Source organism: Larimichthys crocea, chromosome XVI (genome assembly GCF_000972845.2).
Source record: "Larimichthys crocea isolate SSNF chromosome XVI, L_crocea_2.0, whole genome shotgun sequence".
Classification (NCBI taxonomy): Eukaryota; Metazoa; Chordata; class Actinopteri; family Sciaenidae; genus Larimichthys; species Larimichthys crocea.
The window spans coordinates 10,827,803-10,848,245 of record NC_040026.1 but is presented as its reverse complement, the minus strand read 5'-3'; the positions used below and the strand labels follow the sequence as shown (position 1 = coordinate 10,848,245).

Here is a 20,443-nt window from a genome sequence, read left to right as displayed (position 1 = left end):
TACAGGGTCTAAAATAAACATCTGCTAAGTGCCTAGTGCACCGAGTGTTTTAGCACTTTGGCTGTGCTCAGACGGAGAGGAGGGGTGAAAAGGTTGATGAAGGACTCATGATTGGAATGCCTTAAAGTTGGTTAAAGTTAGAAACGTGAAAAAAAAATGGTGTGATTAACTTGTAGCTCTTTACACAAGATAACAACATCACAAGTTTTACAGTCTACGGGAAGCTTTGTTCATTTCAGAGTAATGCTCAGCCCCAAGCCTCATTCGCATATTGTTTCTCGTCACTTACTAACACGGATTTTCATCTCAAATGTCCATTTTCATGCCATATGGCAACTCTGCCTCAACACATAGGGCAATTTTCACGCCCATCACAATTTGAATGGGTGTACATACTTGCAGTAGCTAAGCAGGCAGTACGCCAGCAGCTTGGGCTCCTTCCAGTTGGTGGCAGCCATGTTGTCTTTGCGATGTCTCTCCTGGAAGGCCTCGCTGACCCAGACTCGCCTCAGCTGGCTGACCAGGGAGTGCTGCCCTGCCAGCCAGCCCTCATCATTCTTCACTATGATGCTGATAATCTGAGCAGAGGGGAAGAAGAAGACAAAAAGGGTTAGAGGTAATGAAATTACTGAGAGTTATGTTGTTTTCAGATTAGAATTAAGCACCACTGATATCTGAGGGTTATCTTTACACATACTGTACACACATCTGACCCGACTGCATTAACCTTTTTTACCTTGATTGCCTGAAATTGTAAATCCAGTCTGGCTGTGGTGGTGGAGGGAGAGCCGGGACGAACAGTTGCCGCAGTGCCAGCGGGAACCAGCAGGGGCACGAAGCGGTTGGGGTTAGAGGCCAGCACGTCTCGGAGTGGCTTGGCATCTTTGTGCTTCAAAAAACTCTGTATATGAACAGTATGACAAAATAAGTACAACACTAAAAAAAGACCAGAGAGAAAAACATTTACTGGACTGGGTAAACAGCTGTCACAACAAATTTAAAAGAAACATACAGAAAATTTTAACATTTTACCAGGAGCTATCTATTTAAATTTGGTGTTAACAGGACTATTGAGCCTCAAAACACCCGATAATCCATGTTTATAGGCCATTACTGAGGCAGCAAAACGCTGTTTTAATGGGAAATGTGCCAATGGAAATGCTGAGGGGACAGCTACTTAGAGCTGACAGTGTCTGACCATGAACATGCGGCTCCACTGGGGATCGTTCAGCGTGGCCTCCATCATGAACAGCTCCACCGTCTGAGATGGGTGACGCGTCAGGAACTTGATCAAAGGCTCCCTGAACGGACTGCCAGCCTGACACACGAGGGGGGAGAAGAGAAATGGCAAAAGAAATGGGCAGAAAAAGGAGAATGAAGACTTCGATTCTATCACATCTGTGCTTAACAGCAATAAAACACTATATACATAAGATATAGATCAAATAGGATTAAGAGGCTTATCCCAGAAAGGAAAATGAAAATTGTGAGATTATCAAGAGAGTTAGAGTATTTATTGTACACATAGCTTACTTCACTCAGAAAAGGTCTTAAGTAATGTCAGTGATCCTTTTTCAAGCTGCATAATCATTTAAAATGAGTATGGTAATTTTTATCATCAAGCCATTTCCCTCGTCTATTTCAGTGTACCAATTAATTAACGCCATTCATCTACATGACAACTGCTCTTGTAAGGCCAAGAAACACTACAATGAATAACCAGAAAAGCATCTAACATGTCTTTTTCAATGATGTTTGCTTTCTATTAAAACAGTCTGGTGAAAAATGTTAATTAAAAAAAACAACCAAAGCTTTCATTTTCTTGACCTGCTGCTTGGGACTGTGCTCTAGGTTTTTCTTGTCCCAACAGTCCATGATGTATCTTTACTAAATCCGTCTAAAGAGTGGAATAAGTGTCCTACCTCTATGAGCATGGCCCTCTCCGTCTTCATGACCACCTCCAGCAGAGGCTTGACCAGAGTCTGGGGCGCGGCTGGGATCAGGTGGAAAAGGTTAATGATGGCAGAACAGATCTTCATCTCCTAAAGAGAGTCAGAGAGAAAGAGCGGAGGAAAGATGGAAGTGAATGAAATTCTTAGAAAGATGTCAGAACTAGAGACGGACATAATTTTTCCCCACAGACTTCAGGAGTGGCGTCCACTGTGGAAAGACGAGGATGAATCTTAGTCAAACGACCGAAAACATAGTCAGCGCTCATTATAGCTCAGAAAAAGGTGTAGAGCACCACACTTGTGTGAGTTCTTGTATCACATTAGCACAGGTTACAAACAAGTAAAGGACAGTTTCATGATAAGAACTGGTATTATTGCTGTCTTGGACGTTTCTAGTCAAACAGTCAAAATGTGAGGTTAGTGCTAGGCTGAGATGACAGTAACATTTCTGAAGACAATCACAGACACATGGACACAGAAATACAGGGCAACTCCACCAGTACCACTACCACGACATTGGTTCAATTCACCAGCACGACATTGGTTCAAACTAAGTTCAAATCACTGACAGAGAGTCACCAACAGAGGGCTCAAGACCAGGTTACATCTCACCTCAACGCCCTCCAACGCAGGCTGTACCGGAACGGGAGACAATGATCAGAGTCAGCAGAGCAGGATGTGCGCATTTTTTTTGTGTGTGTGTTTGTCTGTCTATGTTCCATATGGAAGGTGAGCAGATAAGACAGGGTGATAATGAAATGAATGTGGGGAGGGGGAGACAGCAGCAACCTTTACAGGTGACCTCGGGAAGGACTTTTCTCAGCAGTAGGTTAATAATAGGGCAGGGGTCATAAAGGATTGTAGTCGAGCAACACAGAATCCGTGGCATTTGGAGGAAAAACACTCTCCTGACAGACATCAGGTCATGAATACAGAAACTGACATTTTGGTTTTGTCAAACTGAAATACTTTTCCTTTTCTTTTAGACGAGCTCTTCACTCCTCCAAACTCACCTTGCTACACTCCATATTGTCCACCTCTCTGTCAAAACCCTCTTTCATTGCCCACACGGTCTTCAGACCTTCCTCCTCGGCCCTGCTCCATACCTCAGTTTTTTTTCTTTATCGGGTTTAGCTAATTGACCCCCTGACCCTGCCTTTATTGTCACTGCCAGCTTTGCTGTCAACACGCACAAAGACTACGAGTTGGAGGGAGGAAGAGACAAAGGGCCAATTTGCATCTAATTAAACACACAATTTTGAGATGCGGCAGGATGAACTCTCATAAAGAGAAGGGAGGGAGAAAAAAAAAATTGGCCATTATTTCTATGAGGGAGAGGCAGCTGTTTCCTCCCCCCTCCTTCTTTGCGCTCACCTTTTCTCTGCCTTTACAAGGTTATCTGTCGGGGAGATAATGAGGAGACGCAGTGCTGGGCCCACCACCGCCTGCCTGGCGCCTAATTAATCATTGATTGTAATATGGCCACTCACAACTCATCTGGGAGAGGTCCACACTGAGAAGGTGTTGACTACATGTGACTGTGGCTTTTTGTGTAGAAGTGGCAATTTCTCTGCCCCGTGCTGTTTGGTTTAGACAGAACAGACCAACCGAACAAAGAAAAAGGTGGCACTGGGCGTCTGTGTTGACCTGCTCCTATAGGCTCTGTGCTGCATTCAAACAAGAGTTCTGCATAAGTATATGAAAGAAATGTTTATATGTTGTAACGGATGAAAGTTTCACATTCGCATTAACTTCATCGATGCTGCGAGGTGTGTGTGTGTGTGACTGTCCGAACTGTGTATACTTACACTGCCATCACTTCGCTGGCCTCCCTTGTGTGTTATCACAACCACCTCCATCCACTTCCTCAGGTGTTGCTAAGAAAGACAGAGAGGGTCGAATATTTACTTGAGAAATTCAACTTATAAATAATAAATAAAATCTCTTTTGCAGGGCTTTGTTTAATCCTGAAATTGCACACAAGTGTGCAGACAACAATCCAACATTTAGATACGCTAAAATAATCTTTTTTTTCCACACCAACACTGCCAAAGTTAAAAGCTTTGAGTTGTCATGTTTTCCAAGTTGAAGCCATAAACTGAATTCTGTGCTGCAAATGTTTTGAATAAAGAAAAACGTTGTGAGATGAGAGGAGCTTGTAGTTTCTCACCATCATCTGATCACAGAACTTGTCGTTGAAGGAGTTGGGGAAAAGGCGTGTGACAGAGGTAAGGCGGTTCACCACGTTGAGCGTCAGGCTGCGGTAGTCACCCAGCATCATCAATAGGGGGCGCATGTGAGTGTGGATCTGGTCCACCTCGATCGTTGCACCTTCCAGGAACTGTAATAGAATACAGGAAAAACGGTTGAAATACATTTTGTACAACTCTTAAAATAGATAGTGTGTATTAAACAGATCATAGGGGTGACCGTGGCTCAGAGTTGGTGGTAAGCTTGGCGGTTCGATCAATTTGTGTGTGTGACCCCTGTGATGGTGCATGTGTGTGTTCCAACAAATTCCAGCCTGGATGAATTAAACGCAGAGAAGGAATTTCATGACCAACCTGATTAATAAAGTTTCTAAAGTTTAAAAAATATATAAGGAGTACGCCTCAAGTTTTCTAATGTTACCATCATTAACTCAGAATACAGCCTTGTGTTGATCTCAGGTTTTCGAACTCGTTGGAGCTTTAAAGTATTAATCAGTTCTGTGACCATGTATTTTTTTTCCTCTACATTAGATCTGGCCTTGTCAGGTTTTCTAGCAGTATCTAGTGAACTGCTCACTACCCCTTGTGTCTCCATTAAGGAACTAAGGCCACTTAAATGAGGGCACGACCAGCCATAAACAAGCACACATGCCAACAACACCAAACACTGATGACGCACACCCACACCCTTCCATAGACGGGAGGGAATGATGCATGGCAGCCACATTCATTTTCCTCTCAGTGCTGAGAACAAACACTCCATCCTGTATCGATCGGGCCGTGGCAACGCTCATTAGTGCTAGCAGGGCAGAGATGAAAGAATGGAGAGAGCAGAGAATGGCTAGGCAAAAAAAAAAAAAGTGAAAAGGAGTGACGGTGGTAAAGAAAGAAAATGAAGGACACAGAAATGGAAGGAAAAAGAGACAAAAGGGGCTTGGGGTAGATGGATCGAGGCTAAGATGGTATGGATATGGATACTTTGATGAATAGAGGCAGGAATGGTTCAGGGAGAGTGTGATAAAGCAGAGGGAGGTCCGTATGAAGATAACTGGGTGGGGAAATTGTATGGGGGGGAGGATTAACAAAGGACTTTGAAGATGGCAACTGACATGAGTGATACAGATAAAAGACTAATGAAGGAGGAAGGAAGGGGACAACAGAAAACAAGATAATGAAAAACTTAAAACATAAAATAACATAAGAGCCAATGGTACAAATAATTGAACTAAGTGGGGTAAGCATAAGCGTGACACAGTCGACAGCCATTTCAAAAGGTGTAGAAAATGTGCTTTGTGGTTTTAAAAAAGGGGCGCAGGCAAATTCACAAGTCTGGTCTTGGGTAGACTGCTTCACAGCTTAAGGGCACAGTCTTTAATCCAGATTTAGAAAGGTCATGTCTGGTCAGGTCTCAGTGTGTTTCTGCTCAAAGGGAATTGAAGCAGTTGAAATGAGTGATACAACACAGGTCTGAGCTTTCTAAGTAATCGATAAAACTGTTGAAATAAATTAAGAAAAAAAATCGATTCAAAAACAAACTGGGAGCTAATGTAAAGATCCCAAGATAGGAGTGAAATCAAGATGATATCTCCAGATGACAAACATCTTTGTAACAAGTGGCAGATTGTCTGATGATGAAAATTTCCACAGCTTTAGCATTTTGGATAAAAAAAAAACAAACGGTAACATTTCCCTCTTGGGCATTGTGTGAGATGACATCATGATATTTTATATGCTATGTCTGATGATTTAGGATTGATTTTGGAAATATGAGAAACCATTCACTTCTGGAAAGGGTCTTCTCTAATCTCCAACTAAAACTGACCGATTATTGGTGGTTACTGTTACTGTGTGCCTGGTCGTACTCGAAGATGATTTGCGAGATTTGTGAGGTGAAAACTATTTAAAGAGTAACATTTTTCATACCATCGCCTAAATCTAAACCAAATACAAATCGGTAAGATGGGATGAAAGATGTTGCACCGACCTTCCTCATACAGGCCTCGCCCGCTTCCTGCAGTTCATTGTTGGTGGAGTTCAGGGCTTTAAACAGGGCAGCGATGATCTTCTCTCTGGACTGTGGCAAGTAATTACAGGCTGCCAGGGCATCTAAAGAGAAAGGAAAGAACGTCAGTTCACGTTCAGCAGTCAACACTGCCTTTCAATCTATGACATAAGTAATGACATTCAAATGTATAATGTATAAAACATAATATATTTTAGTAAAAACTTGTAAAATATTTACAAAATTGTTATTAATTCAATTCACACAAAAAGTAAAACAAGGAACATAATGAACACAAAACATGCAGCAACAATTTAAAAAAATTCCAACAATACGAAGGACCAATATCAAGTTCATCGGAGTCTACTCACTGAGAGCTGCGATGCGGAGAGGAACCAGGGAGGGGAGGCTCTTGTAACAGGGCAGCTTCATCAGAGCAGCATCCTCTGCCTCACACAGGTTCAACAGCTAGAAACAGACACAGAGGTCAGAGGCTTCAATGTGTTTGTATAAAGTAGACAGAACAAAAAACAATACAACAAATGAGGTCAAATTAAGACGATGATTAGGAAAATTTGATTTTTTAACTTCTGCATGTTGCATACCTCTGTGTAGAAGACTTTGTGCTCCATGACATTGAGGTCCATTGTGAAGAGGCGCGGCTGCAAGGTGGTGCAGAAGGTGTTGCCCTCCATCAGACCGATCTGGGCGTTGGCAGGTTGGTGGCGGAGCAGGTGTTTCTTGGGGGGAACCATATCTTGCAACACCTGTAGAGAAACAAACATTTTATGTATGTCACTCTCAAGTTTTGTTTCAGAATTGCGAGACTCTGAGGAGCCATCACTCCAGGGTGAAGTCTATTTTGTGTTTAGGCTGAAAACTGACGTCTCATCTATCACAGCATTAAAGTATGATACATAGCTATGGAAAGCTTCAGTCCTTGGTTTCACCTCTTTGTGTGGTTCCATGATGACGGTAACACTCTTGCCGGTGACGTGGGCTAGCACCTGCAGGGAGTGCATGGCCTGCTTTCTGACTGTTGAGTTGGGGGACGTGACCTCTCGAACCAAGTCATGCGTGACCATGTGGAAAGACTTGTCCTGGGCAGCCAGCAGCTCCTCAGTCTTTTCTTCATCTTTCAGTGGAGTGGCACAGCGCACGAGCAACTGCTCCAGGGTGGTCTTAGCCATGGCCACTGCTCCATTTGACACCTTGGGAAAATCAATAAGGTAGTAAGTACAATGCCACTGCAGTGAGAGTACTGTGACGCGACACGAGAGAAAAAGTTGTTATATTACACCCGCTGCAAGCCGTGGTAAAACCTCATGTGTAGAGAAAAGTCAACAACAAATGCAAGCAGGTACTATCTTCTACTTCTTTTGAAAGTATGAACTAAAATGTTAAATTTCCTCTCACCTCTCCGGTGAGGTCCATCATGACAAAGAGCAGGGCCTTGAGAAAGGTGAGCTGGTTCTGTAGCACCCAGATCAGAGGCAGTCTCTCCATCAGGAACTTGATGGACACCACGCCGCCGAGCTTAGCATACCAGGCCTGCTCATAGCAGCAGGCGCACAGACGCTCCACAATGTAGGAGAACAAGGGCAGCTGGCACGCCTGAAGATGTAGACAAGAGCCCAGGATGATTAACTGATTCCCATTTAAAAACCACGCACATATGAAAATGTACATCAAACACAGATGAGAATTACAAAATGACAAAAGCTGAATTTGATTAAATGTGTATCAGATGTTCATTTCAAACTTGAAAGTGATTGTTAGTCAGAATCTTAACACAGCTACAAAACAACTGGCACGCTGAGCATCGTCCTCATCACAATAACAAATAACTGATCCTTCAAACACTCCCCTCTCTGTGACTTACCCTCTCCTTGGAGCCAAGGATAATGCTAGCCACATCAAAGATGACAGCCAGGGCCACTTCTCCAATCTTACACAGCTCCTTCTCCTCGTAGGCCATGCAGATAGCTATGGCATCAATCAGAACCAGAGGGTCCATGCCCTTTGAGCCGTTCTCTTCGCTGTGAAACATGGCTGTGCTTGGCTGGCTGCCCAGCTGGTAAGAAGGCAGAAGGAATGGACCTGGAGGAGGAGTGAAGTTAAGATTACATTTTACATTTCTATTATGATTTAATATCGGACGCAAAATGAATAAGTCAGAATTTTTATAAAAACCAGAGAAAAGACAAAAAGTGGAAAGAGACAGATTTTCTTGCGCAGCTGGGGATAACTGCCAATGCCAGGGCAATACAAAAAGCTAATATTAGATGTAGAAAGTAGGAAGAGTGCCAGTCCCTCACCACACTGCTGAGCCACAGCGACCATCGTATAATGGCGAATCAGGCTGGCTACGAAGGGGAGCGCGCTGGGCCTCAGGTCCTTTATCACGGCAGACATGAATGCCCCAGTCAGAGCCTGTTCAAAAGTTCTGCGGGCAGGTGTGTCTTGTGCTTTGTAGCGGTGCGAGATGATGACATTGGGGATCCACTTCTCAGTGAAGCTAACGGGGGGAGAAAGACACACAATGAATTAGCAGATTACACGTTAACAAAAAGGACATAATAAAAACATGTGGCAGTGGCACTGAAACTTTCTTTAATGGTTTGTGTTCAGTCGATTCGCCCAATATTTTAAAATAAAGATCCAAGTCCAAGACGCCCGTCTGCAGCCTCCGAACGTAACTCCAATTCCCTTTGTCCTTAAATTTTCCTCTCTCCTCTTAGCTCCTTCTGCCTTTCCATTCCTCTGCCTCCCTCTTTGTCCCCTGTTGGTATTTTTGTTATTTACTGCAGCTGAAGGCAACTGGGCCGCGGTGTGATTGAGCAGCTGTTTTCTCCATGCTTGAGCTTGTGTTTTATAATGCCACACGCCAGGGGCAGACCTGATGGATCGCTTCATTTCATTATTGCCATTTAAAAGACTACTCTTTGGAGGAAGAGAGCGAAGACGTGGAGGGAGGGGTGGAGGGTCATGTGTAAGGAAAGGAAAGAGGTGAGCGAGGAACGTGGCATGTGAAGAAAGTAGCCGAGTGGGATGGTTGATAGAATGTCAGATCAATTGCCCTTCACTGATTCAGGGGACTCCGCGCTCCCCTGTTGGCATTTCATGATTCGCTCCATGTATCTTTTTTCCTTTTAAAATTGAAAGGCTATGCTTACAGTGACCAAATACTGAGGCAAAGAGAGACTGTGTGAAGAAGATGAAGAGAGGCAGATAGCGAGAAAAAAGGAGACAAAATCTGTCGAGAGACGGGACTGCAAATCAAGATGAACTGACGAGAGGAGGGGGCAGGTGCAGCCCCCCTGATCATAACTGACACACTTCATTATCCCCGCAGAAAATGTGCACACGGACGTATTCATGTGCATGTGTGTGTGTGTGTGTGTATGTGTCAGTGCGTAATGACAGGAGAGTGTAAGGGGCATGGTGTAGCGTAAACAGTCAATTAGCCCCTGCCTGGGGATCAATGATGGTAATGTGACTAACCCACCCGACAACCCCCCCCCCCCTCTCCTCTTCCTGTTTGTCTGTTCATGTATGTGTCTCCGCCTCACAGTGAAGCCTGCCAGAGGGTGGTGGTGGTGGTGGGGGGGCATGCGAGTGTGTAATTAGCAAGTCTCGCTTGAGACAGAATTGATGAGGCGGCGTGTGTGTGGTGGGTGAGAGTGGTGGAGACGTGACGTAAAGGCAGGACACGTCTGCAGCAGGTGGTGGGATGGGGTGTGGAGGTAATGGGGAGATTGGACGATAGACACAGAGCCTGTGTGGAGTACAGTGGGAAGGAGTAGAGGTCAAGGTCAAGTTGAGTCAAATAAAGGTTAAAGAGGAGGATGAGTGATCGAAGAACGGACTGTGCATGGCCTCAACGGGAAGCGCATTTTTTTCACCTCCTGCCATTTCAGTAGTGATCTATGGTGGCTGTACTGAAGGAGAAAGAAACATACGAACACAGAATATGTCCTGAAAAACTAGTCAATAAAAATAGCTTAGTTTGTACTAGTTACAATTCATACATCTATTATTTGGTATTGAATGCTGCATTACAATTTAAATAAGAAGCATTTGTCACAGTCAGACATTAAACGCAGAATGTTTTCTTACTTGGGATGAGACAGAAGCTGGTAGAGAGCGTGCTTGTTGTCATCCAGACTGGTCATGGCCACCAGGAAACACTTAATGACTTCCCAGGCCTGTCGCCTGTAGTAGGGCTCCGTGTTGGCACTCTTCAGACAGTCGAGAGCCGTCTCTATGGCCTTGAAAAGAAATACACCAGACAAATCTTCATTTTATATTCTCTCTATTCCTAGGCTGCAAAATGCCAATAGTCCCAAACAATTAATATGGGATTTAAATTGCGATAAGCAAGTATGTATATGCGATCCATTTTGCAGGAAGTAACACGGGGCGCCATCTGGCTGAGCAAAGGTCATTATGATTTCTACATTATGGGCTGACAACCCACAGCAGCCGGGCACTTAAAAGGGGAGAAAATGAACTAATTAATGCCAGTCAGAACAGAGGGGAGAAGATGAAAAGGACGAGAAGAATAGAGGGAGGATGAGAGGAGAGATGAGGGCAGCAGAATTGAATTGTAGACCTGTCATTGTATTAGGATGTCAGCACCGAGATGCTGACAAGTGCGTCATTACGAATACTTAACTATGAAATTTAAAAGAAAAAGATTTTGAATGCAAACTCCTGAGAAAAATCTGCTTTCTATTTAATCCTTTTATAGACTTACAGGAAAATATTTCTGAAGTGGTTTGTAAAAATCTCACGCGAGTTGCACATCCTCAAAGAGATTCAGGTGATGAATTACAGCATTCATTCGTATGGCTGTATCGTGAGCATGCTAGAGATTCATGCCTTCAGCCTGTGCATGTGTGTGTGCAGCATGTGAGAGTGCGAGCCTGTGTGTGCTCCTGCCCGAGCCCATGGTGATGATGGCAAACACACAGACGGATAGCCAGAAAGAAGGAGCAGCCATTAGTGAGAGTAAATAATGCCGTCATGGTGGCCCACACTAGATTGATGATTACTGACTGGGGATGAGGAGGAGAAACAGGAGATGAATTTAATTACCTAGAGGACACACACATCTCTACACTCACACACTTTCTCTCTCTCTTTCTCACACACCAACCTCTGACAAGGATATATTGCTCTCAGTGTGGCACAATAATGAGGAATATCAAGTTCTTTTAGGTTTAATTCTTTCTCCCTTAAACCGAAATACAAAAAAGGGTAAAAAAGGAGAGAAAGGGTCTCCAGACTGAGTGAAGTCATCCAAAAACTTTCCTTCTGCGACTTAACATGGAGAGTTTCATTCAAGCGTCCGCTACCACAAATAACAGTGTGGTCTTACCTTCTCCATCGGTAGCTGTATGGACGCCTTGCAGTCGGTGAATTCGGACTTGATGCTTGGTCCTTGGACTTCAGTCACCACGTAATGCAGCCTTTGAGACTCCTTCAGCATCTTCCTGTTGCTGCCACCAAACTTTCCCAACACCCGGTAGGCTACATGCGAGATGCTCTCGGCTGGGTTCCGGAGGGTACGCCACAAGGCCTGCGGCACAGGATGCAAGGGAGGGGTGGTGATTCAGGTTCATTGTTTTCTACGCAGATATTGCTAGTCCACTACTGACCACTAGAGGGCAGATATGCTGAGTGATAATGAGAGAACGCTCCAATGAATGGATATGAATGAATTACTTTTTGGGGTCTTTGAGTGTCCTGCCGAGCAGCTCAGTAAAAATTGAATTGGACAGCGCAATTATTGGTCATGATAATGAGAACAACCCCCCACCTGCATGAGCTCAGCCCTGACAGGCTGAATGTGGTCGTAGAGGAAGTCGGGCTGTAAGTTGTCCACACACAGCTCCAGGGTACGAAGGCCCTGGCTGACCAGAGTCTGAGAGCCATTGAGGGCAGACACCAGAGGATCCATTAGCATGGGTAAGTAGGGCAGCAAGGAGCTCAGACGCACCGGCACTGTCAAACACAACTCCACAAATAGATCCTTCATGTGCTGCTTGTGAAGACCACTCTGCAGCATGTTCAGACCTAAAAGCATGGAAAGAAGAGTTTGGAAATTAGCTGAGATGAAAGTATTACAAAGGGGTGTACATGTTCTCACTTCACGGTGAGGCTTTACCTTGTAACAGGTTAGGCAGAAGGGGTAGGAACTCCTGGTAGAGCAGGTCATGGCTGCCTCCACCAATGGAGCGGAAGAGAGCCCGGAGAAGCAGGAAGTAGTTGTAGGGTTCCTTAGCCGATTGGGCCAACTCCATGGAGCTGTTCACTATTTTGTGGAGGTGCGGCTGAGGAAAAAGAGGACAGTCATATTAGTAAAAAGTGACAAAAGATACAAAAAAAAGAAACTAGCCTCATAAAAGAGACACAAAAACACTGACCTTGAGCATCTGCTCGTTCTCTGCAGCAAACAGCGACACTGAGCCAAAGACTAGTTTGAAGAGCTTGAGGTAAAGGTTTGAGAGCTCGACATTGGAGCCCATCTCTGGCAGTCTCTCCAGAAGATACTCCACGAGGATGGTGGCAAAGAGAGCCGATGTCGACAGGTTGGCCAGGAAAGAATTTGCCACAATCTGGGAAACAGAAATACAATTTAGAACACAAGTGATGAATTGAGACTGAAGACCTCATGATTGCTTGCAAAATACTTTTACATATGAAACAGCATGTACCTGCAGTGCGTAGTTCTTGGAGATCCTCTCCACCATGTATGGCACAGTTGTCTGGAAAATCTCCTTGAACGTGAGGGGGTTCATCATGGTGAAGACCCCGGCAAAGTGCTCCAGAACTTCTTTCTCCTCCTTCATGCGCACAGTCTGACAGTTGGCCACCCTGATGTACGTCTGCTGGTTGTTGGCAACTTGTACCTGCTCAAGAGAAACATGCGCTGTTATACTGGGGTGTTGTCGGATTCATTGCTTTATAATCATTGTACAAATAAAAAACAGATATGGTATACTGTAGTTAAGATCTTTGGCTGTACCTGGTAGATGTCCAAGGCCTGCATGGCGTATTTTACCAGCTTAATGTAGATTTGTGTTTCCTTTGGCTGAAGCTGCTTGTTAGGAATGAACTGAGCCTCTGGAAAAAGTAAAAAAAACAGAAGGTTAAACATTGCATTTTAATTAAACGATCATCATAAATGTGCATTTCTATCCAAATGCCATCATGGTTGTTGAGCATGAATCTGTGTCCTCTCACCTCCAGGGGCCTTGCAAGACGTGATACCCCAAGTAATTGTCTTCACTCCGCACACCAGAGTCTTGACTAAGCTTCGGCAGTCTGACACTTGAAACGTCTGCTTGTCTTCCTTCTCACCAGGTCGGTCAAACGGCGTCGCTGGAGCTGGAGGTGCTGTGGCAACGGGTGTTGGAGGAGCAGGAGGTGGAATGGCAGGTGTAGTAGATGGAGTAGGTGTTGCTGGTACCCCGGGTAACGCCCCTGGGTCGACCACACCCATCTCTGATTGAGGCTTGCACTTCTTGAAAATGGAGACAAGCTGGTAGCGGGCAATGGTGTGAAACTTCAACACAAACACCTGATTTATAGGAGAAAGAGAGGGGGGAATGACTTTTCTTAATCAGTGTATGAAATATACATCAGCATCCGTTCTATTGATTCAAGCTCCGTGCTGCCCACCTCCAGCATCCTCATTAGGATGTCCCTTCCATTGCCATTCTCCTGCTCTGACTTTGACCGGATGCAGTCGACCAGGTTAAGCAGCAGCTTGCAGGACATGGTCTGGATATTACTAGGAAGTGACTCGTCATCAATGTTCTTGGCAAAGAGTTGCACAGCTAAGGATAAATCTGTCAGGGGCAAATTCTGGCGAACGTGGTGCACCAGGTCTGCTAGTGTGCTGTAAGCCAAGGGTCTGGAAAGAAAAAGAAACATTCATCTATGACATTTTCAGCACAATTATAGAAGTGATAACTGAAAAAAGGCAGAGAAAGTAGTAAACAGGAAAGCAGCAGAGAAACAGCTTGGGAAATGTTGAGCTAATGAGTGACACTGATAGTCCTGCCAGGTCTCAGCCAACCTCCTTACTTCCTCAATCTACTAATGTAAAATGACAGCTATTTTGTTGATGAGGCGAGCTAGTTTGGCATCTGAAGAGGGTCAACGAGGTTTCGCAATCGACCTAAGGGAGGCTCTGCGGGCAGCATGCCCTCTGGAGATGTGCGTGTACATGACAACTTGACAGTGCGATCTGTGCTGCAGTGTTAGGGAGTCAGCTTCCCTGTGAGTTTCCGCAGCAGTGTGATCTGCCTGATTAATATGCAAGGACACTTAACATGCACCTGGCTGAGCAATCAACCATGAGAGGGGGAGGGAGAGAGAGAGAGAGAGAGACGATGCTGACACCATGAGATCAAATGATCGTGAACACACGCACAAAACTCACCTAAGAGTCTCCCGGGCGGTGTAACCAGAACCAATCAGAATGGCTTCATCAAAAAGTTTGTCCATACAAGGTATAAACTCTGAAAGATAACAAGATGTATTTCCAAGGCATGATTCAAAGATGAAAGAAGTTAATTTAAAAAGTTGACATGTACAGTGTGTGCTCATGTTCCAAAATCATGGTGTTAAATAATACATTTTCACAAGAGAATGACAAGTGTTTATTAAATATAATAATAACTGTATCACTGCCTCTTTCCCTGCTTTGGCAGCAAGAGAATAGCTGTCACTCAAACACCTAATTATGGTTAGATAGTTCCCTCAGTTTTCTGCAACTCCACGGTGTCAAATGAGACGAATCGCTGGAAATGGTCTCAACCACAGAAGCAGAAGTAACTCGCAATATGATGCAGAAAATCATCAAAATGTGAATCGGTGTCTCAAGATTTCACCGATGGTTGGTTGAGCTTTTATTCCATTTCAGTCAGTCAGTCTCACTTTTCACTGCTCAGTCACCAAATCAAAATGAGGTTCTAGAGCCACTGTTTGACAGCTAATAAAAATGTTATTCCAGAAGTGTGAAATGTGAAAAATGAAGTTCGACGTTGCAAGTGTCTGGGCTGCTAATGTTTTGACCAGGAGGAACACATTAAACTACAATTAGCCTTAAAATTTTCTTCAACATTTACTGAGGAGAAAACACTGGTATCTAAAAATGTCACATGCTTGTCACTTTCCTGTTTCACACTTTTATATATTGTATTTCTGTGCGTGTGTACGTACGGCTTCGTAGGTCAGTTGTGAGGATGTGCTTAGCTGCGATGAGCAGTTCCTTGCGGAGGTGGGCGGTCTCGGAGGGGCAGTTGGACAGCAGCTGCAGCATGCCCTTTACCATCTGCTGAGAGTACTTCCCTACCAGGTCCTGATAGGACAGACACACGCATCATTAAAAGCACAAATCATTTTTTCAAATTACTGTGCGGAGGCAAGATATGTTCCGGAAAATTATTTAATATACAAGTAAACACCAATACAAGCCAAATGTTTGGACCAGTATTCAATATTTCATGATTTAATATCGTTTCGTTAAATTTGGACAGACGGTGTCTATAACAGCACAAACAATGGTAAACTAATTCCCCTAATAGAATTCTTCTAGGTGTGGTAGAAGTTTGTTTTATGTTATTATCAGTGTTATTTGATGTTTGTGCCACTTGTCTGGGTTTTTATTGTCTTACACCGTCCCTGATAATGTCTGCGCACAGTCAGTGCTGTAGGCGATAGCTTCAGAAGAAGCTATTTGTGCCAGTCCGTCTTGTTCCGTGCGAAAAAGTAAATATGAAGTCTTAATTTAAATGTTCAAAGTGTGTGTTTTTATCTGTGTTCTTCACAGCTTCTGTGTCTTCATATCAGTGGCCGCATTATTTTACACTCCTGCTTCCTGCCAATCACCTGACACCGGCAAAAAGAAATGATATCCCGGAAACAATCCTTCAAAACATGCCTGCTTGAATCACGACAGCAGCATCTTTATATTTTTAGGGATATCATCTTGTGGTTAACGTTGAACCAAGTCTGACAGGAGGATGCATTTAAAAAGACTTATAAATATATTTGAAAATTTTAAGTAAGTATATATATACAAACATACATACATACACACATTAGACATCGCAAAATACTGCTGAGAAAAAAAACCTACATTGATGCAAGTCAACTATTCTGACAACTGATGCGAGATGCAGTCATCAGGTGTACCTGGTAGATCCGGATGATGTAGGCTAGAAATGACAGAGTCTTGATCTGTGCAGCGATGAAGTCTGCATACAGCTCCTTGTTGTAAAGCTTGTGTTGCCTAGAAAAAGGAAACAACGTGATTTACATATAAAAGCCATCTAAGCCCATCAAAGACATTAGTGATGTTGTATACCAGCAGTAGCAGGCGGCAATTACAGTGGCAGAAATTGTGAGTCTACATGTGGGACTCAATTCTACATGGGTGACTTAGTTTGTTTGCGTCACAGCTGTGACTGCACGTCAGGAAAAAATGTTCTCTCTTTACCTGCCTGAGCCTGATGAGGTATTTTTTCTAAATTAACTCTGCTCCATTTCCGTCCTGTTCGGAATACTTAACACAAACCCCCCCCCCTGCTACCCTGCGAGGTTTCACCTCCCGCTAAGCCAATTTCTACAATTTTAAACTTCCCCAAATGGATTTTAACTCGAGCAGGCAAAGTGCCGAGCAACACCATCCACAAACTCAGTGCAAAAGAGGAAGAGGGGGAAAAAAAAAAAAGAATTCTCTTAAACATGCCTAAAATCATTTTGGAAATTTGTTTAAAGGCACACTACTATCTGAAACACACATGCACCGTCCACAGACACACACGCATGCATCTTACCTGGCCTGTGGAGAAACCTGGAGCATGATGGTGTTCATGATGAGGGGTACAAACTCTGACACCACGTTGTGAATGTTCAGCTTATATAGCTGAAGGCACAGAACAAAGACACAATCTCAGTTAATGAAAAACTAACCTCGTTTTAATACACACGGGGCATTATTGCAGCTGAAGCGAGTCAGTGCTTCGTGTTTTTCTATGTGTTTTAGGAGCAAATAGGCTAAACTTCGATGACTCCAATTATCTAAAAATGCAGATGAGTCAATTCAGTTTCAGAAGCTTTGAAATAAATAGCGACTTCATTTTCCAGTCCTAAAAAAGGAAGCACATTTTACCGTGAACTTTGTAATTCCCTGTCATTTGTATGTGCTTCCTTTGCATTTAAATTGCATTTTTTTTAAAAAGGCAAAAAGCAGATAACACATTTTTCCCAATAATTAATTTCACTTCTTCCTTTCTCCTGTTACTGGAACACATTACCAAAGGTTACTGCGTGATGGATGTATTTAGAGAAGTTCAGGAGTATGACACCAACCTGATACATCAGCACCACGATGATAGGCAGCTCTGCAAGCACCTTGAGGGACAAAGACCCTCGCGGGATGATGGTGTGCTAGAGGCGGAAACAAAGCGAGAAACATAATGAGGGTGACTAAAATAACAGAGTGATGTACGTGCTTGGACACTCGCCACACCTATCAGATAAAAACATATCGAGTGAAGTGAGTCTGACAGACTAATGCCTCAGTGAATAAAAGACAAACACAGTCGAGTTTACACAGTGGTCCACAATGTTGAGGGATTAAATGCTTGTCAGTTATTAAACATTTACCACGATAAAATGTCTCACTACTAAGACTTTTTCCTATTGTAAGAATTTCTCAGTGACCAAATTTAACTTCAAGGAAAAGAAATCCTCAACTTCCTCTATTAAACAAATCCAGTGCAGCTTCTTGTGTAACTGACAAATGTGCATACATTATACAACTTTTAGTTTGAAAATTATATGCCAAATGAGAGCATAATTTACATTTGATGTATTTTCTATCTTTTGTGGTCTCACGTTTTTGTGCCAATGCGGTGCACTACTGCCACCCAGTGGTCACAGAGAGTACTGTATGTAGGAAAGGCCATATATTTATAGAATGACAACTATTGAAAAGTGTTGGTTGACTTACTGTTCGTGTTTCGCTGTCTTCCCTCTCAGGTGCAGTCTTAACCAACACCGACGTGATCATCCCAACCATTTCTGGAGAGGGGACTGTGTTCTCTGCTATCACCTGTGGGTTCTCAAAGTACCTGGCCTGATGGGAGCAGAGAGAGACAGAGGTTAGAGGTAACACAGACACAAAAAAAGGCAGGGAGGAGAAGACAATGGCAGCCACTTCTCATGGCCATCTCTACGTGCTCAGCAAGGACTCTCAGATCTTATCAGTTTTACTTTCAGCGTCCAGGTTGATCAAAAGGTACGTTAAGAAACACGCTCACACACTTCCAACACACTCACACACACAAACGCTCTCTCAGACACACACGTACCTTTGACTGGACTAAAGCATATCGCTCTCATCACATCGTCAATGCTGAGCACAGATTTCCCATCTAAACCAACATAAGTGGCGTTTACACTAACCCATAATGAATCGATCACCTGTTCATGCTCTGAAGGACGCTTACTGAAGTCGGAACACTTCTTCAATGAATAAAAAGAAAAAGAAAAAAAAACACCTGCTGCAGAGGTCGTACTTACAACAACTTTTGGAAGGTCTTTGTAAATCTGCTTCACAAAGTCCAGAAAGTGATGAATCTGAGGAGAGAGGATTATGGAAAACACGTTAATCCACAACTTAATAAAAACGTTCCCTTTTCTTTTTCATAAAGAACGAACGAAAACCAATTATTCTTTAATGTCTTAGTTCTATTTGGTCTGCTTAAGCCAAGGAGAGAGAAAAAAAAACTCTGTCCTCTGAAGTATTACTTAAGTAGTGCTGCCATATTGTTTCATACAGGTTATGGTGAATGCTGTTAAATGATTTTTTAATGGCCATTGTTTACTGTAAACAATGAGGTCATTAGTTGAGACAGAGACTTATAGAGAATTACAAAAAATGACAAATGTTTTACTTGATCACCTGAAAATAAATCATGTTATCCGGATCATGTCCCACAGAGTCTTCCATGTTAAACCACAATGTTTCCCAAGTAAAGACAAACTTATCAGAAAACTTTAGTGAGCCTTTTGTGTTCTTTGCAGCCACAGTGGTTTTTACTTCATGACGGGAAGGAAAGGGTGAGGTGAGGCGGTTGCAGTCAGTGAATACACTAATAGACCCCACTAAATCCTACACACTAGTCTGTCAAATTTCTTTTTAAAGCAATAAGTCTGAGCTTCTCACCTCCTGAGAGATTGGCGGTCGGAACTGTTTGTGCAGCTCGATGATGATGCGAAGGCAGATCAACACGTTTTCCTCACTTTCAATCTGTGGAAAAAAACACAAACACAATTATTACACAAAAGCTTCTGTATGCATAGAATAACTACATATAGATAATTAGTATTTATTTTGCCCACAGTGAGTTCTTAATTTAAATACATATTTCACCACAGTGATGGGCTGCACCTGTTGTATTAATTATTTGTTTATCCAAAACACAAAACAATTACCACCACAGGGAAAGTTTTTTCCGTTTCAGCTTTCAGTGGGTGGTTAATATTCATTTTTCATCACTCACAGTATATTTGCTAATTACTGTTTTGTAAACTTATTAGTTGTTAATTACTTACATTACAGGTCTAGAGTAAGTGGGGAATGCTAAATAATAAAATCTAAAATGCTCTGACGGAAGATAAGAGGACTCATACCTCCAGGAAGCGGAACATCACAGACAGGACATTCTTGGTGTGTGGGCGAAGGTGTTCATTTGTTGGAATACGGTGGATGATTTCCAGCACCAGCTTCCTCAATTGCTGAAAGAGTTCAGTGACAAAGTTCAGTGACTGATTTACCAAAAAAATCTTTTTCCTCAACACCAATACAATGAGAATTAATGACGTACTTCAAAATAATCATAGCAAGCGGACAGGTTAGTCTGGAGATGTTGGACTATGTCCACCATGCTCATGCTACTTAGTGTGAACTTGTGGATTTAATACAGAGTACAGCTGTTAAACACTGATGAAGAGGTTAAAGGGTTAGGTTTACCCTTGTATTTAGGCACAAACCTGTGTGGGTTTTTCTTGAAGGAATTGCACCTCTCCGTCCTGAAGAAACGTGAGGAAGCGAGGGATGATATGTTCCAAGAAGGTGGAGTACTGAGGCGAAGATGTCACATTCTGAAATGGACAAACCCAAGACATGTTATATCATGTAGTAAACTAATAAACTAAAAGTATATAAAAAAAAGTAAATATAATATAAATAT

General features: G+C 43.1%; 1 protein-coding gene across 4 annotated transcripts in view; it reads right to left on the bottom strand.

Annotated features, from left to right (window-relative positions):
- Nucleotides 1-20,443, bottom strand: part of trrap (transformation/transcription domain-associated protein) — a 76,224-nt gene that overhangs the window by 53,716 nt on the left and 2,065 nt on the right. For all 4 annotated transcript variants that reach the window (XM_019258758.2, XM_027289201.1, XM_027289199.1 and 1 more), the window contains 32 exons: nt 20,244-20,354; nt 19,884-19,988; nt 19,417-19,500; nt 18,771-18,827; nt 18,199-18,324; nt 17,556-17,633; nt 17,021-17,109; nt 16,377-16,473; nt 15,402-15,540; nt 14,620-14,698; nt 13,854-14,088; nt 13,416-13,752; nt 13,198-13,295; nt 12,887-13,081; nt 12,596-12,787; nt 12,337-12,502; nt 11,989-12,245; nt 11,548-11,748; nt 10,284-10,435; nt 8,483-8,682; nt 8,047-8,264; nt 7,581-7,778; nt 7,115-7,375; nt 6,770-6,931; nt 6,536-6,632; nt 6,147-6,268; nt 4,123-4,293; nt 3,761-3,829; nt 1,923-2,042; nt 1,199-1,318; nt 737-901; nt 397-578 (listed from right to left, as the gene is read on the bottom strand). In XM_019258758.2, the coding sequence (XP_019114303.1) occupies nt 397-578; nt 737-901; nt 1,199-1,318; nt 1,923-2,042; nt 3,761-3,829; nt 4,123-4,293; nt 6,147-6,268; nt 6,536-6,632; nt 6,770-6,931; nt 7,115-7,375; nt 7,581-7,778; nt 8,047-8,264; nt 8,483-8,682; nt 10,284-10,435; nt 11,548-11,748; nt 11,989-12,245; nt 12,337-12,502; nt 12,596-12,787; nt 12,887-13,081; nt 13,198-13,295; nt 13,416-13,752; nt 13,854-14,088; nt 14,620-14,698; nt 15,402-15,540; nt 16,377-16,473; nt 17,021-17,109; nt 17,556-17,633; nt 18,199-18,324; nt 18,771-18,827; nt 19,417-19,500; nt 19,884-19,988; nt 20,244-20,354 (4,883 nt within the window). The remainder of the gene's footprint in view (nt 1-396; nt 579-736; nt 902-1,198; nt 1,319-1,922; nt 2,043-3,760; nt 3,830-4,122; nt 4,294-6,146; nt 6,269-6,535; nt 6,633-6,769; nt 6,932-7,114; nt 7,376-7,580; nt 7,779-8,046; nt 8,265-8,482; nt 8,683-10,283; nt 10,436-11,547; nt 11,749-11,988; nt 12,246-12,336; nt 12,503-12,595; nt 12,788-12,886; nt 13,082-13,197; nt 13,296-13,415; nt 13,753-13,853; nt 14,089-14,619; nt 14,699-15,401; nt 15,541-16,376; nt 16,474-17,020; nt 17,110-17,555; nt 17,634-18,198; nt 18,325-18,770; nt 18,828-19,416; nt 19,501-19,883; nt 19,989-20,243; nt 20,355-20,443) is intronic.